At 42.9% G+C, this 20,431-nt stretch overlaps 1 protein-coding gene across 1 annotated transcript; it reads left to right on the plus strand.

Annotated features, from left to right (window-relative positions):
- Positions 1-18,001: 18,001 nt before the first annotated feature.
- On the plus strand, positions 18,002-19,279 carry LOC134077058 (piggyBac transposable element-derived protein 4-like). Its single transcript, XM_062532441.1, has one exon. It carries the CDS (start codon positions 18,002-18,004, stop codon positions 19,277-19,279), a length of 1,278 nt encoding a protein of 425 aa, XP_062388425.1.
- Positions 19,280-20,431: the final 1,152 nt, after the last annotated feature.

Here is a 20,431-nt window from a genome sequence, read left to right on the forward strand (position 1 = left end):
GGGGGAAGGAAGTATTTGACCCCCTATGTAACCCTATGGGAATTTAACACAGGGGCAGGTAGATTTTTATTTTTAAAGGACAGCTATTTCATGGATCCAGGATAAATGCATCCTGATAAAGTTCCCTTGGCCGTTGGAATTAAAATAGCCCCACGTCATCATACCCTTCACCACAGCTAGAGATTGGCATGGTGCTTTTTCCAGTATAGGCCTATTAGCCTGTTTGATTTGCATTGAGCTCAATGAGAATCAAACAGGCTAATAGGCCTACTGGAAAAAGCACCATGGCAATCTGTTTGTTTGCAGTTTGATTTTTACTCATTTTTTTAATTAAGGCATTAAGATCAATTGTCAAATGATGATTTTATATTTCTCTTTTTAGGCAACTTTAGCATGGTATCAAATGCATGTTCTCCCCACTGTAGATAGCTTCTAAGCAAATAGACAGATGTAAGAAACTATTTGAGGAGTGGCATTAGTATTTCACCTTATATAAGCTGATTTAGCAGGAGCTTAGCAGGAGCTTTGATGTGAAAAGGATAAATTATAATTATAATTAAGCCATTAGAACCATAATTCATTGAAGTACTTTTACTTGTAATACTTAAGTACATGTGAAGGCAAATACTTTTATACTTCTACTTAAGTGAAAATTCAAAGTGGGTACTTTCACTTTTACTCAAGTAATATTTGACACAAGGTATCTATACTTTCACTTAAGTACATAATCAATGTACTTCGTCCACCACTGCTGACTACCGATAGCAATAACACACAAGCCCACCAAATTTGTTTTTCGTGAATGTTTTTCGTGAATGTTTGTGTCAACCACAACAGACAACGCATTAGGTGGCGCTATAGAGTCCCTACGCCACACCCTATGCCAAAGCTCTGTCTCTGACTAGCCATAGCAATAACACACAAGTCCACCAAATTTGGTTCATTTTCGTGAATGTTTGTGTCAACCACAACAGATAACGTGCTGCTAGGTGGCGCTATAGAGTCCCGAAGCCACACCTTAGGCCAGAGCTCTGTCTCTGACTAGCAGAAGCAATTCCACATGTAGCTGCCAAATTACATCCAATTCATAACCTTTTTTCTGCCTATAACACCAACTTCCTGTTTCTTAATAAAATGCCATAATTCAAACCTTCGCCATTTCGATATACTTTTGAAATTCAAAAATCTGGTCGCAATTCCTGTCGGGCAACCCCTCAAGATCATTTTAGTGCTTATATGACATGATTTCGATAAACCGTCTAGGAGAAGTGTTTCAAAATACGTGATGTGCAAAAATCATAATCATAATCATAACTCAAATTCTTCTAAGATTCACTATGCAGTTTAAATGTAAAACTTGTTCAGATTTATACAACACATATGCCCACTAAATTTGGTTCATTTTCGTGCATGTATGTGTCAAACACAACAGAAACCGCGCTAGGTGACGCTATAGAGCCACACCCTAGGCCAAAGCTCTGTCTCTGAGTTTCGATTGCAATTCTACAAATGGCTGCCAAATTACAAGAGTTTTAGAGCATGACAAGTTGGTGAAAAAAAAAAAAAAGGTAAGACGGAAGAAGAAGAAGAAGAAGACGAATAATAATAATAATCTGAGCAAAAACAATAGGGCCTTGCACCTCCGGTGCAGCCACTTTCAGTGGCCGCACCTCGGTGCTCGGGCCCTAATAATCTGAGCAAAAACAATAGGGCCTTGCACCTACGGTGCAGCCACTTTCAGTGGCCGCACCTCGGTGCTCGGGCCCTAAATATAGCCGCAAGCGGCGATGGCGGGCCCGAGCACCTGCGGTGCGGACCCGTGACATTTGCGGAATCTAACAAAGCAACACGTACTTGTTGGTGGGCATGTGCATGAGCAACACACATGCCCACCAAATTTGGTTAATTTTCATCAATGTATGTGTCAACCACAACAGAAAACAAGCTAGGTGGCGCTATAGAGTCCCAAAGCCACACCCAAGGCCAGAGCTCTGTCTCTGACTAGTGGCAGCAATAACACACAAGCGTACCTAATTGTTGTGTATGTGTCAACAATCATAGACAATGTGCTAGGTGGCGCTATAGAGTCCCTAAGCCTCACCCTAGGCCAGAGCTCTATCCCTGACAAGCAGTAGCAATAGCACACATGCCCACCAAATGTGGTTCATTTTCGTGAATGTGTCAACCATAATAGACAATGTGCTAGGTGGCGCTATAGAGTCCCTAAGCCACACCCTAGGCCAGAGATCTGTTTCTGACTTGCGGCAGTAATAACACACAAGCTCACCAAATTTGATTCATTTTCGTGAATGTATATGTCAACCACAACAGGCAACACACTAGGTGGCGTTATAGAGTCCCTAAGCCACACCCTCGGCCAGAGCTCTGTCTCTGAATAGCTATAGCAAAACATATGCCCACCAAATTTGGTTCATTTTCGTGAATGTACGTGTCAACCACAACAGACAATGCGCTAGGTGGCGCTATGGAGTCCCTAAGCCACACCCGAGGCCAGAGCTCTGTCTTTATCTAGCGGCAGCAATAACACTCAAGCCCATCAAATGTGGTTCATTTTTGTGAATGTTTGTGTCAACCACAACAAACAATGCTCTAGGTGGCGCTATAGAGTCCCTATGCCACACCCTAGGCCAAAGCTCTGTCTCTGACTAGTGGCAGCAATAACACACAAGCGTACCTAATTGTTGTGTATGTGTCAACAATCATAGACAATGTGCTAGGTGGCGCTATAGAGTCCCTAAGCCTCACCCTAGGCCAGAGCTCTATCCCTGACAAGCAGTAGCAATAGCACACATGCCCACCAAATGTGGTTCATTTTCGTGAATGTGTCAACCATAATAGACAATGTGCTAGGTGGCGCTATAGAGTCCCTAAGCCACACCCTAGGCCAGAGCTCTATCCCTGACTAGCGGTAGCAATAACACACATGCCCACCAAATGTGGTTCATTTTCGTGAATGTATCAACCACAACAGACAATGCGCTAGGTGGCACTATAGAGTCCCTAAGCCACACCCTAGGCCAGAGCTCTGTTTCTGACTTGCGGCAGTTATAACACACAAGCTCACCAAATTTGATTCATTTTCGTGAATGTATATGTCAACCACAACAGGCAACACACTAGGTGGCGTTATAGAGTCCCTAAGCCACACCCTCGGCCAGAGCTCTGTCTCTGAATAGCTATAACAAAACATATGCCCACCAAATTTGGTTCATTTTCGTGAATGTACGTGTCAACCACAACAGACAATGCGCTAGGTGGCGCTATGGAGTCCCTAAGCCACACCCGAGGCCAGAGCTCTGTCTTTATCTAGCGGCAGCAATAACACTCAAGCCCATCAAATGTGGTTCATTTTTGTGAATGTTTGTGTCAACCACAACAAACAATGCTCTAGGTGGCGCTATAGAGTCCCTATGCCACACCCTAGGCCAAAGCTCTGTCTCTGACTAGCCATAGCAATAACACACAAGTCCACCAAATTTGGTTAATTTTCGGGAATGTTTGTGTCAACCACAACAGATAACGTGCTGCTAGGTGGCGCTATAGAGTCCCTAAGCCACACCCGAGGCCAGAGCTCTGTCTCTGACTAGCAAAAACAATAACACACGAGCCCAACAAATTTGGTTAATTTTTGTGAATGTTTGTGTCAACCACAACAGACAATGCGCTAGGTGGCGCTATAGAGTCCTTAAGCCAAACCCTAGGCCAAAGCTCTGTCCCTGACTACCGATAGCAATAACACACAAGTCCACCAAATTTGGTTCATTTTCGTGAATGTATGTGTCAACCACAACAGACAACGCACTAGGTGGCGCTATAGAGTCCCTATGCCACACCCTAGGCCAAAGCTCTGTCTCTGACTAGCCATAGCAATAACACACAAGTCCACCAAATTTGGTTCATTTTCGGGATATGTTTGTGTCAACCACAACAGAAAACATGCTGCTAGGTGGCACTATAGAGTCCCTAAGCCACACCCTAGGCCAAAGCTCTGTCTCTGACTAGCCATAGCAATAACACACAAGTCCACCAAATTTGGTTCATTTTCATGAATGTTTGTGTCAACCACAACAGATAACGTGCTGCTAGGTGGCGCTATAGAGTCCCTAAGCCACACCCTAGGCCAAAGCTCTGTCTCTGACTAGCCATAGCAATAACACACAAGTCCACCAAATTTGGTTCATTTTCGGGAATGTTTGTGTCAACCACAACAGATAACGTGCTGCTAGGTGGCGCTATAGAGTCCCTAAGCCACACCCTAGGCCAAAGCTCTGTCTCTGACTAGCCATAGCAATAACACACAAGTCCACCAAATTTGGTTCATTTTCATGAATGTTTGTGTCAACCACAACAGATAACGTGCTGCTAGGTGGCGCTATGGAGTCCCAAAGCCACACCTTAGGCCAGAGCTCTGTCTCTGACTACCAAAAGCAATTCCACATGTAGCTGCCAAATTACACCAATTCATAGCCTTTTTTCTTTCTATAACACCAACTTCCTGTTTCTTAATAAAACGCCATAATTCAAACCTTCGCCATTTCAATATACTTCAAAAATTCAAAAATCTGGTCGCAATTCCTCTCGGGCAACCCCTCAAGATCATTTTAGTGCTCATATGACATGATTTCGATAAACCGTCCAGGAGATGTATTTCAAAATAAGTGATGTGCAAAAATCATAATCATAATCATAACTCAAATTCTTCTAAGATTCACTATATAGTTTAAATGTAAAACTTGTTCAACACATGAGCAACACACATGCCCACCAAATTTGGTCATTTTTCCTGAATGTATGTGTCAACCACAACAGACAACACGCTACGTAGCGCTATAGAGTCCCTAAGCCACACCCTAGGCCAGAGCTCTATCTGTGACTATCGATAGCAATAACGCACAAGCCCACCAAATTTGGTTCATTTTCGTGAATGAGTGTGTCAACCACAACAGACAATGCGCTAGGTGGCGCTATACAGTCTCTAAGACACCCTTGGCCAAAGCGCTGTTTCTGAATAGCTATAGCAATAACACACATGCCCACCAAATTTGGTTCATTTTCCTGAATGTATGCATCAACAACAACACACAATCTGCTAGGTGGCGCTATAGTCCCTAAGCCACACCCTAGGCCAGAGCTCTGTTTCTGACTAGCGGCAGTAATAACAAACAAGCTCACCAAATTTGATTCATTTTCGTGAATGTATGTCAACCACAACAGGTAACACACTAGGTGGCAGTATAGAGTCCCTAAGCCACACCCTCGGCCAGAGCTCTGTCTCTGAATAGCTATAACAAAACACATGCCCACCAAATTTGGTTCATTTTTGTGAATGTTTGTGTCAACCACAGTGTTGGTAGTAACGGCGTTTAAGTATAACGGCGTTACTAACGGCGTTAATTTGTCAGTAAGGAAGTAATCTAATTAATTACTTTTCTCATCGTTGCAACGCCGTTATCGTTACTGAGAATTTAAAGCGTCGCGTTACTACAATTTGGCTGAATGAAGCGCGTTCACTGGATAGGATCATGTAGGATGGAATACCCTGCCCCTGAGCTAATAAATAAATGTTTATTAGCCATCACCCTTGACAGACTAGGCATAGCTACCAAGATACTGTACATCAGAGTGGAATCTGGAAATATAATTCATTATAGGCCCACTTCCAACTTCAGGAGGGGAAAAAAGACTTGAATACTACTCACCAAATCCAAGCCATTTCATTTGCACATATGTAGCGAACTTGCCACGATAGCTTATAGACATAATAGTGACAAGTAAATGTGCACTTTCTCTGTCTGTAGGATCTCTATAGTTTCTCACAGGGCTACTTCACTGAATCTGAACGTATCTTCCGCGACCGCACAGCCCTGGCTGCTGAAGTGCCGCGAGAGCGCAGCAAATCGTCAGAAACAATGCCTATATTTAAGCTCACAATAATCAGACCGGCCCAAAACGTTAACGGCCCACCGGGAATCCTCCCGCATCTCCAGATAGCCACCCCGGGCCTGGGCTGGTTGAGCGGATGCCATGCGCACGTTCTGACTTACACCCACTAATTGTACCGAATAATTGTGTTTTTATTCTTCAATCAGTTAGGCTATAATGTTTGACGTTAAAGATGTTATGGAACGTAATAGCGTTAGCCTATAGAACATCAAAATTCACGTCAGTTACTTTGCTGAGTAACTAATTATTTTTACAGTGTGGTAACTGAGTTACTAACTCAATTACTTTTTGGCAGAATTAATTTGTAACGGTAACTAATTACTTTTTTAAAGTAAGATGACCAACACTGGTCAACCACAACAGACAATGTGCTAGGTGGCGCTATAGAGTCCTTAAGGCGAGACACTACAGGTGAATAGGGTAATTTTTTTAACTAACAGATATCACTATGAAACTTCCCCAGTTGATTACTCATATCAACATAAGAAAAAAATGTATTACAAGTTTTTTGTAATTTAATGTTTAAATATGCAAATTAGGCATTATCTCATTAAATATGCGCTAATTTGCATATATTTCAAAATGCATAATCTGAGTTTTGGATAAAGCCAGGTTCAAAATAGTTCTTTCATTGTGTTAATATATTAGATGGGAGAAAAATTACAGAGGGATTTATGGATATCTACTTCTGTTGACTTGTAAATCAGCATATAGTGTCAATAGCCTTGAAAAATCGTTTTTTGCCATGTTTTTAAGCATAAAATGTCATATATATCAGGTTAGGAATAATATTTCAACAAACCCTTCTGTAAAAGTCTTGTAAATATAGTTTGGCATAAGACTGGAAAGTTTGGCGCATGTAAGTGCTTCAGAAGTGGAGATTATGTTCTCAGAGTGGGAGAAGAAACTCGTTTTGAGAAAACAGCCTTGAAACACAGCCAATGGGATACGTTCTAAGCCTAGACTCGCCTTTGAACTTTCGCGATTGGTTGCTAATACAACGGAAATGTCCATATTTGGATTGCATAGCGTCATTCAGCCGAAGCAGGGCTTTCAAACGGTGTCACACACGATATGATTTGGATCATGGTCGCGAGAGTACATGACACTTTAGAGTGGGAACTTTCGGCGAAATTAGGAGAAATACATAGGCGCGAGCAGACAAAAGTTCGTGAAATAAACACCTAAAAGTGCAAATCGGACTTTGTTGTTGTAGTAGGGTGGTAGAATACATGCTAAGGTAGCAAACTAGCACAAAATCTCGAAATTGACCGGAGGTTACAAAAACAGTGTTTTCACCTGCCGTGTCTCGCCTTAAGCCACACCCTAGTCCAGAGCTCTGTCTCTAACTAGCAAAAACAATAACACACGAGCCCACCAAATTTGGTTAATTTTCGTGAATGTTTGTGTCAACCACAACAGACAATGCGCTAGGTGGCGCTATAGAGTCCTTAAACCACACCCTAGGCCAAAGCTCTGTCTCTGACTACCGATAGCAATAACACACAAGTCCACCAAATTTGGTTCATTTTCGTGAATGTATGTGTCAACCACAACAGACAACGCACTAGGTGGCGCTATACAGTCCCTATGCCACACCCTAGGCCAAAGCTCTGTCTCTGTCTAGCCATAGCAATAAGACACAAGTCCACCAAATTTGGTTCATTTTCGTGAATGTTTGTGTCAACCACAACAGATAACATGCTGCTAAGTGGCGCTATAGAGTCCTTAAGCCACACCTTAGGCCAGAGCTCTGTCTCTGACTACCGATAGCAATAACACACAAGCACACCAAATTTGGTTCATTTTCATCAATGTTTGTGTCAACCACAACAGACAACGCACTAGGTGGCGCTATAGAGTCCCTACGCCACACCCTCTGCCAAAGCTCTGTCTCTGACTAGCCATAGCAATAACACACAAGTCCACCAAATTTGGTTAATTTTCGTGAATGTACGTGTCAACCACAAAAGATAACGTGCTGCTAGGTGGCGCTATAGAGTCCCAAAGCCACACCTTAGGCCAAAGCTCTCTCTCTGACTAGCAGAAGCAATTCCACATGTAGCTGCCAAATTACATCCAATTCATAACCTTTTTTCTGCCTATAACATCAACTTCCTGTTTCTTAATAAAACGCCATAATTCAAACCTTCGCCATTTCGATATACTTTTGAAATTCAAAAATCTGGTCGCAATTTCTCTCGGGCAACCCCTCAAAATCATTTTAGTGCTTATATGACATGATTTCGATAAACCGTCTAGGAGAAGTGTTTCAAAATACGTGATGTGCAAAAATCATAATCATAATCATAACTCAAATTCTTCTAAGATTTACTACATTGTTTAAATGTAAAAGTTGTTTAGATTAATACAACACATATGCCCACCAAATGTGGTTCATTTTCGTGCATGTATGTGTGAAACACAACAGAAACCGCGCTAGGTGGCGCTATAGAGTCCCTGAGCCACACCCGTGGCCAGAGCTCTGTCTCTGAGTTTCAAATGCAATTCTACAAATGGCTGCCAAATTACAAGAGTTTTAGAGCATGCCAATTTGGTGAAAAAAACAAAACAGGTAAGACGGAAGAAGAATAATAATAATCTAAGCAGAAACAATAGGGCCTTGCACCTACGCCACACCCTCTGCCAAAGCTCTGTCTCTGACTAGCCATAGCAATAACACACAAGTCCACCAAATTTGGTGAATGTAGTGTCAACCACAAAAGATAACGTGCTGCTAGGTGGCGCTATAGAGTCCCAAAGCCACACCTTAGGCCAGAGCTCTGTCTCTGACTAGCAGAAGCAATTCCACATGTAGCTGCCAAATTACATCCCATTCATAACCTTTTTTCTGCCTATAACACCAACTTCCTGTTTCTTAATAAAACGCCATAATTCAAACCTTCGCCATTTCGATATACTTTTGAAATTCAAAAATCTGGTCGCGATTCCTCTCGGGCAACCCCTCAAGATCATTTTAGTGCTTATATGACATGATTTCGATAAACCGTTTAGGAGAAGTGTTTCAAAATACATGATGTGCAAAATTCATAATCATAACCATAACTCAAATTCTTCGAATATTTACTATAGAGTGTAAATGTAAAAAAAATTTAGATTAATACAACACACATGCCCACCAATTCTGGGCCATTTTCGTGAATGCATGTGTCAACCACAACAGACAGCGTGATAGGTGGCGCTATAGAGTCCCTGAGCCACGCCCTAGGCCAAAGCTCTGTCTCTGAGTCTCGATTGCAATTCTACAAATGGCTGCCAAATTACAAGAGTTTTAGAGCATGCCAAGTTGGTGAAAAAAAAAAACAGGTAAGACGGAAAAAAGAATAATAATAATAAATATAGCCGCAAGCGGCGATGGCGGGCCCGAGCACCTGCGGTGCGGAGACATGTGACATTTCGGAATCTAACAAAGCAACATGTGCGTGTTGGTGGGCATGTGCATGAGCAACACACATGCCCACCAAATTTGGTCAATTTTCCTGAATGTATGTGTCAACCACAAAAGACAACACGCTAGGTGGCGCTATAGAGTTCCTAAGCCACACCCTAGGCCAGAGCTCTATCTCTGACTATCGATAGCAATAACGCACAAGCCCACCAAATTTGGTTCATTTTCGTGAATGTGTGTGTCAACCACAACAGACAATGCGCTAGGTGGTGTTATACAGTCCCGAAGACACCCTTGGCCAGAGTGCTGTCTCTGAATAGCTATAATAATAACACATGCCAACCAAATTTGGTTCATTTTTGTGAATGTATGTGTCAACCACAACAGACAATGCACTAGGTGGCGCTATAGAGTCCCTAAGCCACACCCGAGGCCAGAGCTCTGTCTCTGAATAACTATAGCAATAACACACATGCCCACCAAATTTGGTTAATTTGGGTGAACGTACACAGACAATGCGCTAGGTGGCGCTATAGAGTCCCTAAGCCACACCCTAGGGCAGAGCTCTATCTCTGACTATCGATAGCAATAACGCACAAGCCCACCAAATTTGGTTCATTTTCGTGAATGTGTGTGTCAACCACAACAAACAATGCGCTAGGTGGCGTTATACAGTCCCGAAGACACCCTTGGCCAGAGTGCTGTCTCTGAATAGCTATAGCAATAACACATATGCCAACCAAATTTGGTTCATTTTTGTGAATGTATGTGTCAACCACACCAGACAATGCACTAGGTGGCGCTATAGAGTCCTTAAGCCACACCCGAGGCCAGAGCTCTGTCTCTGAATAACTATAGCAATAACACACATGCCCATAAAATTTGGTTCATTTTGGTGAATGTATGTGTCAACCACAACAGACAATGCATTAGTTGGCGCTCTAGAGTCCCTAAGCCACACTCTAGGCCAGAGCTCTGTCTCTGACTACCGATGGCAATAACACACAAGCCCACCAAATTTGGTTAATTTTGGTGAATGTTTGTGTCAACCACAACAGACAACGCACTAGGTGGAGCTATAGAGTCCCTACGCCACACCCTCTGCCAAAGCTCTGTCTCTGACTAGCCATAGCAATAACACACAAGTCCACCAAATTTGGTTCATTTTGGTGAATGTACGTGTCAACCACAAAATATAATGTGCTGCTAGGTGGCGCTATAGAGTCCCAAAGCCACACCTTAGGCCAGAGCTCTGTCTCTGACTAGCTGAAGCAATTCCACATGTAGCTGCCAAATTACATCCAATTCATAATCTTTTTTCTGCCTATAACACCAACTTCCTGTTTCTCAATAAAACACCATAATTCAAACCTTCGCCATTTCGATATACTTTTGAAATTCAAAAATCTGGTCGCAATTCCTCTCGGGCAACCCCTCAAGATCATTTTAGTGCTTATATGACATGATTTCGATAAACCGTCTAGGAGAAGTGTTTCAAAATACATGATGTGCAAAATTCATAATCATAACCATAACTCAAATTCTTCGAATATTTGCTATAGAGTGTAAATGTAAAAATTGTTTAGATTAATACAACACACATGCCCACCAAATCTGGGCCATTTTCGTGAATGCATGTGTCAACCACAACAGACAGCGTGATAGGTGGCGCTATAGAGTCCCTGAGCCACGCCCTAGGCCAAAGCTCTGTCTCTGAGTTTCGATTGCAATTCTACAAATAACTGCCAAATTACAAGAGTTTTAGAGCATGCCAAGTTGGTGAAAAAAAAAAAACAGGTAAGACGGAAAAAAGAATAATAATAATAAATATAGCCGCAAGCGGCGATGGCGGGCCCGAGCACCTGCGGTGCGGAGACCTGTGACATTTCGGAATCTTAACAAAGCAATGTTAGGCGAGTTGGTGGGCATGTGCATGAGCAACACACATGGCCACCAAATTTGGTCAATTTTCCTGAATGTATGTGTCAACCACAACAGACAACGCGCTAGGTGGCGATATAGAGTCCCTAAGCCACACCCTAAGCCAGAGCTGTTTTTCACTAGCGGCAGTAATAACACACAAGAACATGAAATTTGATTTATTTTTGTGAATGTAAATGTCAACCCAAAACGGGTAACACGCTAGGTGGCGCTATAGAGTCCCTAAGCCACACCCTCAGCCAGAGCTCTGTCTCTGAATAGCGATGGCAATAACACATGTGCCCACCAAATTTGGTTCATTTCGTGAATGTATGTTTCAACCACAACAGACAACGCACTAGGTGGCGCTATAGAGTCCCTAAGCCACACCCTAGGCCAAAGCTCTGTCTCTGACTAGCGATAGCAATAACACATAAGTCCACCAAATTTGGTTCATTTTCGTGAATGTTTGTGTCAACCACAGCAGATAACGTGCTACTAGGTGGCGCTGTAGAGTCCCTAAGCCACACCCTCAGCCAGAGCTCTGTCTCTAAAAAGCGATGGCAATAACACATGTGCCAACCAAATTTGGTTCATTTTGGTGAATGTTTGTTTCAACCACAACAGACAACGCACTAGGTGGCGCTATAGAGTCCCTAAGCCAGACCCTAGTCCAAAAGTCTGTCTCTGACTAGCGATAGCAATAACACGTAAGTCCACCAAATTTGGTTCATTTTCGTGAATGTTTGTCAACCAAAACAGATAACATGCTACTAGGTGGCGCTATAGAGTCCCAAAGCCACACCTTAGGCCAGAGCTCTGTCTCTGACTAGCGATCAATAACACATAAGTCCACCAAATTTGGTTCATTTTCATGAATGTTTGTGTCAACCACAACAGATAACGTGCTACTAGGTGGCGCTATAGAGTTTCGAAGCCACACCTTAGGCCAGAGCTCTGTCCCTGACTAGCAGAAGCAATTCCACATGTAGCTGCCAAATTACATCCAATTTATAACCTTTTTTCTGCCTATAACACCAACTTCCTGTTTCGTAATAAGACGCCATAATTCAAACCTTCGCCATTTCGATATGCTTCAAAAATTCAAAAATCTGTTCGCAATTCCTCTCGGGCAACCCCTCAAGATCCTTTTACTGCTCATATGACATGATTTCGATAAACCGTCTAGGAGAAGTGTTTCAAAATACATGATGTGCAAAAATCATAATCATAATCATAACTCAAATTTGTTTAAGATTCACTATGTAGTGTAAATGTAAAAGTTGTTCAGAATTATACAACACACATGTCCACCAAATTTGGTTCATTTTCGTGAATGTATGTGTCAACCACAACAGACAGCGCGGTAGGTGGCGCTATAGAGTCCCTGAGCCACACCCTAGGCCAGGGCTCTGTCTCTGAGTATCAAATGCTATTCTACATATTCCTGCCAAATTACAAGAGTTTTGGAGCATGCCAAGTTGGTGAAACGGCCAAACGGGCTAAGAGGAAGAGAGAATAATAATAATAATAATAATCTGATCAAAAACAATAGGGCCTTGCACCTACGGTGCAGCCACTTTCAGTGGCCGCACCTCGGTGCTCGGGCCCTAAATATAGCCGCAAGCGGCGATGGCGGGCCCGAGCACCTGCGGTGCGGAGACATGTGACATTTCGGAATCTAACAAAGCAACATGTGCGTGTTGGTGGGCATGTGCATGAGCAACACACATGCCCACCAAATTTGGTCAATTTTCCTGAATGCATGTGTCAACCACAACAGAATACACGCTAGGTGGCGCTATAGAGTCCCTAAGCCACACCCTAGGCCAGAGCTCTATCTTTGAGTATCGATAGCAATAACGCACAAGCCCACCAAATTTGGTTCATTTTCGTGAATGTGTGTGTCAACCACAACAGACAATGCGCTAGGTGGCGCTATACAGTCCCTAAGACACCCTTGACCAGAGCATTGTCTCTGAATAGCTATAGCAATAACACACATGCCCACCAAATTTGGTTCATTTTCCTGAATGTATGCGTCAACCACAACACACAATCTGCTAGGTGGCGCTATAGAGTCCCTAAGCCACACCCTAGGCCAGAGCTCTGTTTCTGACTAGCGGCAGTAATAACAAACAAGCTCACCAAATTTGATTCATTTTCGTGAATGTATGTCAACCACAACAGGTAACACACTAGGTGGCGCTATAGAGTCCCTAAGCCACATTCTCGGCCAGAGCTCTGTCTCTGAATAGCTATAACAAAACACATGCCCACCAAATTTGGTTCATTTTTGTGAAAGTACTGTACGTGTCAACCACAACAAATGCGCTAGATGGCGTTATTGAGTCCTTAAGCCACACCCTCGGCCAGAGCTCTGTCTTTGACTAGCAAAAACAATAACACACAAGCCCACCAAATTTGGTTAATTTTCGTGAATGTTTGTGTCAACCACAACAGACAATGCGCTAGGTGGCGCTATAGAGTCCTTAAGCCACACCCTAGGCCAGAGCTCTGTCTCTGACTAGCAAAAGCAATAACACACAAGCCCACCAAATTTGGTTAATTTTCGTGAATGTTTGTGTCAACCACAACAGACAATGTGCTAGGTGGCGCTATAGAGTCCTTAAGCCACACCCTAGGCCAGAGCTCTGTCTCTGACTAGCAAAAACAATAACACACGAGCCCACCAAATTTGGTTAATTTTCGTGAATGTTTGTGTCAACCACAACAGACAATGTGCTAGGTGGCGCTGTAGAGTCCTTAAGCCACACCCTAGGCCAAAGCTCTGTCTCTGACTACCGATAGCAATAACACACAAGTCCACCAAATTTGGTTCATTTTCGTGAATTTATGTGTCAACCACAACAGACAACGCACTAGGTAGCGCTATAGAGTCCCTACGCCACGCCCTAGGCCAAAGCTCTGTCTCTGACAAGCCATAGCAATAACACACAAGTCCACCACATTTGGTTCATTTTCATGAATGTTTGTGTCAACCACAACAGATAATGTGCTGCTAGGTGGCACTATAGAGTCCTAAAGCCACACCTTAGGCCAAAGCTCTGTCTCTGACCAGCAGAAGCAATTCCACATGTAGCTGCCAAATCACATCCAATTCATAACCTTTTTTCTGCCTATAACACCAACTTCCTGTATCTTAACAAAACGCCATAATTCAAACCTTTGCCATTTCAATATACTTCAAAAATTCAAAAATCTGGTCACAATTCCTCTCGGGCAACCTCTCAAGGTCATTTTAGTGCTTATATGACATGATTTCGATAAACCGTCTAGGATAAGTGTTTCAAAATACGTCATGTGCAAAAATCATAATCATAATCATAACTCAAGATTCACTATGTAGTCTCAATGTAAAAGTTGTTCAGATTAATAGAACACACATGCCCACCAAATTTGGTTCATTTTCGTGCATGTATGTGTCAAGCACAACAGACAGCACGGTAGGTGACGCTTTAGAGTCCCTGAGCCACACCCTAGGCCAGAGCTCTGTCTCTGAGTAGCGACCGTAATTCCACATCTACCTGCCAAATTACAAGAGTTTTGGAGCATGCCAAGTTGGTGAAAAAAGGCCACACGTGGCACGGGTAAGAGGATGAGAGCATAATAATAATAATTTGAGCAAAAACAATAGGGCCTCGCACCTACCGTGCAGCCGCTTCAGTGGCCGCACCTCGGTGCTCGGGCCCTAAATAATAATAATAATCTGAGCAGAAACAATAGGGCCTTGTACCTACGGTGCAGCCGCTGCTACAGCGGCCGCACCTTGGTGCTCGGGCCCTAATAATAATCTGAGCAAAAACAATATGGCCTTGCACCTACTGTGCAGCCACTTCAGTGGCCGCACCTCGGTGCTCGGGCCCTAATAAAAGTTGATAGTGTGAAGATAGACAGTTCAAAATTGTATATGGATAGCTTAAAAGCTGTTGATAAAAAATAAAATTATTACATTTTGACAGACATATAGTTTAATTGATGTTGATAGTTAGATTGTTTTAAATGGATGTCGATAGGCACATAGTTGGATGTCGCTAATGTTTGCTAGCAGTTATGCTAATAATGCTAATATGTATGTACTGTATGTATAGTATATCTGTGTGTATTCGTTGCTAGGGTGTCATTAAGGGAATGGGTGCTAGTGCTAGGTTGTTGCAAGGGTACTTCCAGTGGTTGCTGGGGTCGTTATATTTGTTGCTATGCTATAAAAAGGGGTTGCCAGGTTGCTTTCAGCATTTACTAACTTTCAGCATTTGGTTGCTCAGCATTTACACTAATGATGCTGCTTCTCTCTTTAGACTGAGCAGAGTCAACTTCTACTCCCAGTCAAATGCCAAAGGCCAAAGCAAAGTAAGTTGATTGTTTTTCTATTAATGGTGGAGAAAGAGGACAATCGCTGATTGTTGATATGTTTTATTTATGGTGACACATTTTGAAAGGTTCTCCAAGGAAGAAGACAAGAGAGGTAAAATTTAGAGTTTGCTATCTGGTTATGGTGAAGTAGCAATAATTACACCTGATGTACAGGCAAATAGCACATAAGAAATCATTGCAATTTTAGAATGAAAGGGTGGTATTCGCGAGGTTGGATGATGTCATGTTTGTTTATGTTTATCTTTCTTAGCAGAATTTTTTGTTTGAATCGACTTACATTATATTTAAACTCAAAAACCAAACAAGTCACCAGGGGGGGTTTCTTGAAAGGAAGTTTAACACTTGGTGGTCCGGGGCCTTTTCAGGCACTTTGAGGCAGTCAGCTATACCTTGAGATTTTTATGTTTTTCATCAAACTAAAAACATCTATGCAAAAGTGGCAAATATGGTTCTATTCTAGAAGTCCTCTATAATAATTATATGAGAGTAAAGTGGATGTAATGAAATTACTTTTTACTATAATTCAGTCTAAACTAGGGCCGGGACTTTAACATGTTAATTATGGGAAATTTTGTTGTAAAAGACGAACGTTGATATGAGCATGGTTGTGTGCAAGCAATGCAACAAGGAATTTGCATATCACCGCAGCACATCGAACCTTAAGTATCACCCCAGTGCAAGACATATAGCAGCTAGCGTGGACAAAGTCTTGTGAAGCAAGAGAAATGTTTTCTAATAGTCAGAGATTCCAATTTTCTGAATGTACTTTAAAGTGTTGTGATACTCCAGACACTTGAGGGAAACTTCCGAGCTTTATTTATTAAACAAATAGCACCGAGTTGCTGTTACAGCCACAACTCACGCTCTGGCATAACTTCACTCTCAGAACCGCACACACACACACACACAAGCTCCGTCTATGACAAGCTCACACGCACACACGTAAAAAAGGCCAAAAAAAGTAGCAGGCTAACTGCCGAGCTAAATTAATCTGTGTTGCAAAAAAAAAAAAACATCAGTCGGAAAACGAGTCCCAAAAGATGGTTCCGTCAACCAGTGTTTTCGTCGAGAAACTTTTTTCTGATAGTGTAACCATTAACCCTTTAGGCGCCAAAGTCGCCACATTGCGACATCATTTATTACTGAATAAAACAGCTATTATCTCCGAGTAGAGTGCTAAATCTCATATATACTCCCCACCACTAGTTGGCAGACATCCCATACTTCGACCCGAGAGCACAATGACGTCATGTTTCAATGCAAAGTGTTCGAGGAAATCCCACTCAAACTCGTGGATGAGAAACCGGAGATAGTGAGCCACGGAGCTTTTTAGCAGAAGCGGTATTACTGGATTTTAGCACGATTTTAAACAACATGGCAAGCAAAAAGTTTACACGTACTGACGTGATAGGTCTCCTCTTCGCCGATTCTGATTCTGAAGGAGAAAATCTGACTTTGGGAGATGATGGTCGGTCGTTTAGCAAGCCTGATAGCCACGTTGCGTCTTTGCCTAGTAATTTGCTAGGCAAAGACGCAACGTGTGGAGATGCTAGGCAAAGCGAGGAGAATGCACAAGCACAAACACAGACACGTACACACACACACGACCCTTTTCCCAACATTGATGAGAGCATTCATAATGGATGTGTTAGACGTGGCAGGAGTGGTGAGAATAGCGCTGGGACCAGCGTTAGTGTTCGCTCATTTTACCAAGCCGGCCACAGTGCCTCCGTGCGCGGCAGTGTTCACCAACATACACACGAGTTCAACTCTGCTCCCAGCTCTAGTGCTGATCACAGGGGGAGACGTGGCCGTGGGCGAAGTGTTCGTAGAAGGGCTGGTGGGTGTCGTAGAGGCAGCATTGGTGGTCTGAATAGGGCTGAAAGTAGCGATAGCAGTGCGTCTTTCAACCCGTTGCTGAACGTAAGTGGGGGCAGAGGCAGAGCCACTCGCGGTCGCGGTGGCAGGAGAGGTGGGCGTGGGAGAGGTAACAGGGGACGGCAGAACAGGGCTGGGAATGATGATGATGGCTGGGTTTTCTTGAGAGACGAGGAAATGTATGAGGAGTGGATAAAGCCCTTTGATGAGCAAACTGGTTATCGCGGTGACACCGAGTTGAGCAATGATTCAAAGCCTATAGCGTTTTTGTCCCTCTTTCTGTCCGATGATTTTTGGAATCATATTACAGTGGAAACAAATAGATACGCTCATCAGTACCTAGCCTCTCATGAACTGATGCCAAGTTCCCGTTTCCATGAATGGTGTGATGTCACTGTATGTGAAATGAAAGCCTTCCTAGCACTACATTTGAGCATGGGGTTGGTAAATAAATCAGAGATTGAGGACTATTGGGCAGAATTTTGGCCAACTCATACACCTGGATTTGGGAAAGTGATGAGTAGGAACAGATTTGAAATCATTCTGTCTTTTTTCCACTTTGCTAATAATGATGACACTGTTGAGAGGGGCCAGCCAGGTTATGATAGGCTGTTCAAGGTGCGCCCAATCATTGACCTCATCATCCCACGCTTCTCTGCTGTATATGGCCCTCACAGAGAACTGTCATTGGATGAGATGACCATAGCTTTCAAGGGAAAGTCCACCTTGAAGCTGTACAATCCAAACAAGCCTGACAAATATGGTTTCAAGGCATTTGTTTTGAGCGAGGCCAAGTCTGGTTATGTTCTGGAGTGGTCCCTGTACACTGGACAGCATGGTGATGAGGCCACTGATTTAGGTGCCACCCATCTTTTAGTTCAGCAGCTGATGGCCCCGCACATAGGGAAAGGGCATGAGCTATACATGGATAGCTACTACACATCACCATCTGTAGCAGATGAGTTGGCCAATAGTGACACTGGCTTGTGTGGGACAGTCAGTAGCCAAAGGCGAGGTATGCCAAAGGCTATGAGAAAAACTGAGTTGCCCTTGGCCAGAGGAGATGACCCAGTCTTTATGAGGCATGGCAAAATGTTGGCGTGTGCGTGGCATGACATAAAGCGCTTCCATTTGCTGTCCACGCTTCATGGGAACTCGTGTGTCCGAAAACGGATCAGGACCAAAAACACAGACAGTGGCTTTAGGGACATAAATAAACCTGTGTGTGTGGATAGGTACAATTCGTTCATGGGGGGGGTAGACACTGCTGATCAGAGGATGAAAACCTACCTCTTTCCACATAGGTCAAAGAAATGGTACAACCGCATAGTCAACGCGATCCTCAGCATAAGCATGGTCAATGCTCATATCATTTACTGCAGCATGACCGCCGGTCCACGCAAGTCACTGAAGGCCTTTGTGCAGGATGTCATCACTTCTCTGCTTGAGGGCTTCTCAAAGAGAGAAACCAAAACACGGGGAAGGCCTTCAGCAGAGGGGGGAGAAAGGCCACAGAGGCTTACAGAGCGCCACTGGCTCCATGCTGCTGACGATCGTCCAGACTGTGCCGTTTGCTCTGACCGTAGCCGCCCTAAAGGTCGTCGCCAGACTCAGTACAGGTGCAAACAATGTGGGGTAGGCCTGTGTGCTGTGCCATGCAATGAGAGGTTCCACACTCTGACCAACTACAAACAGTGTCATCTGGATGGCTAGACACACATTTGGCCTCTGTACATAAATTACCAGCTTGCTGTTCATGTGTGTGTGCTACGGCACAATAGTCACAATTACATATAAAAAAAAAGATAAAAAAAAGTATAAAACAAAAACAAACAAAAAAACTGTTTTACTGTTTACATGAGTTTTGCAGTTTGGCAATAGTTCTGAGGGCATCTCAATATTGCTCTTATTGTCTCTGTGCTTTGCTTTGCAATTAGATGTTGTACACTTTGTACTATAAATGTTTATGTGGATAGATGGGCACTGATTAGGCCTCTGCATCTAAAAAATGGTTACTGTTATTATTATTATCATTATAATGATTATAATGATAATAATAATGAAGAAGAGAAGAAAAAAGAAAATAAAAATGTCCTCCAATAGAGTAGGGTGGTGGTGGAGAAAAAAAAAAAAAAAGAGTTCTTTTTCCGTTTTTGTGTTTGAGTGTTGTGGTATAGTAATAGTTCTAGTTTACCACTGTTGGCTTACAATTTACTTTTTCCTGTTCATTTTATATGTGGACAACATAACAAACAGATGGAGAGGTTGAATTTGATGAAATAAGTTCAGCTCTCTTTCAAAATATCAGGTATTTCCTGAAAAATACAAAATCCAATATGGCCGCCGCCATATGACGTCATAATATGCAAATTAGATGAGAAAATTTACTCTCAACATAAACTTTAGGTCATTCTTAATATTTGTCTCATTTACACTTTGTCTCCATCTCAAATCACTTTCCAGCCAGAGCCTTCTGAAATTTAGATATCAAAATCTAGTATTTTTCAAAATAAAATCCGGCGCCCAAAGGGTTAACCAAGCATTGATTTAGGCTACCTTTTCGGTAGTTTCAAAGAATTTCTGAAAATTATGCAACTTACATTGTTTGAACTTGATATGTGCACTGGCGTAGGTTTAGGGGGGGACGCATGGGACTAGTCCCATTCAATATTTTAAGATGACAAAATTGTCCCCCCCAATATTTCAGCGAACTTATTTTTGCGTTCCGACGGGCAGCCCAGCACGACAGTAGGCCTACAAGGCACGCCGTGATTTGATTGGCTGAAAGCGCTACACGCACGGGACGCAAGAGTGTCAAAGCAGATTAGCAGAGTCAGGGAGGCCGAGGGTAAAAGCGGATCTTTG

Source organism: Sardina pilchardus, chromosome 1 (genome assembly GCF_963854185.1).
Source record: "Sardina pilchardus chromosome 1, fSarPil1.1, whole genome shotgun sequence".
NCBI classification, from domain to species: Eukaryota; Metazoa; Chordata; class Actinopteri; order Clupeiformes; family Clupeidae; genus Sardina; species Sardina pilchardus.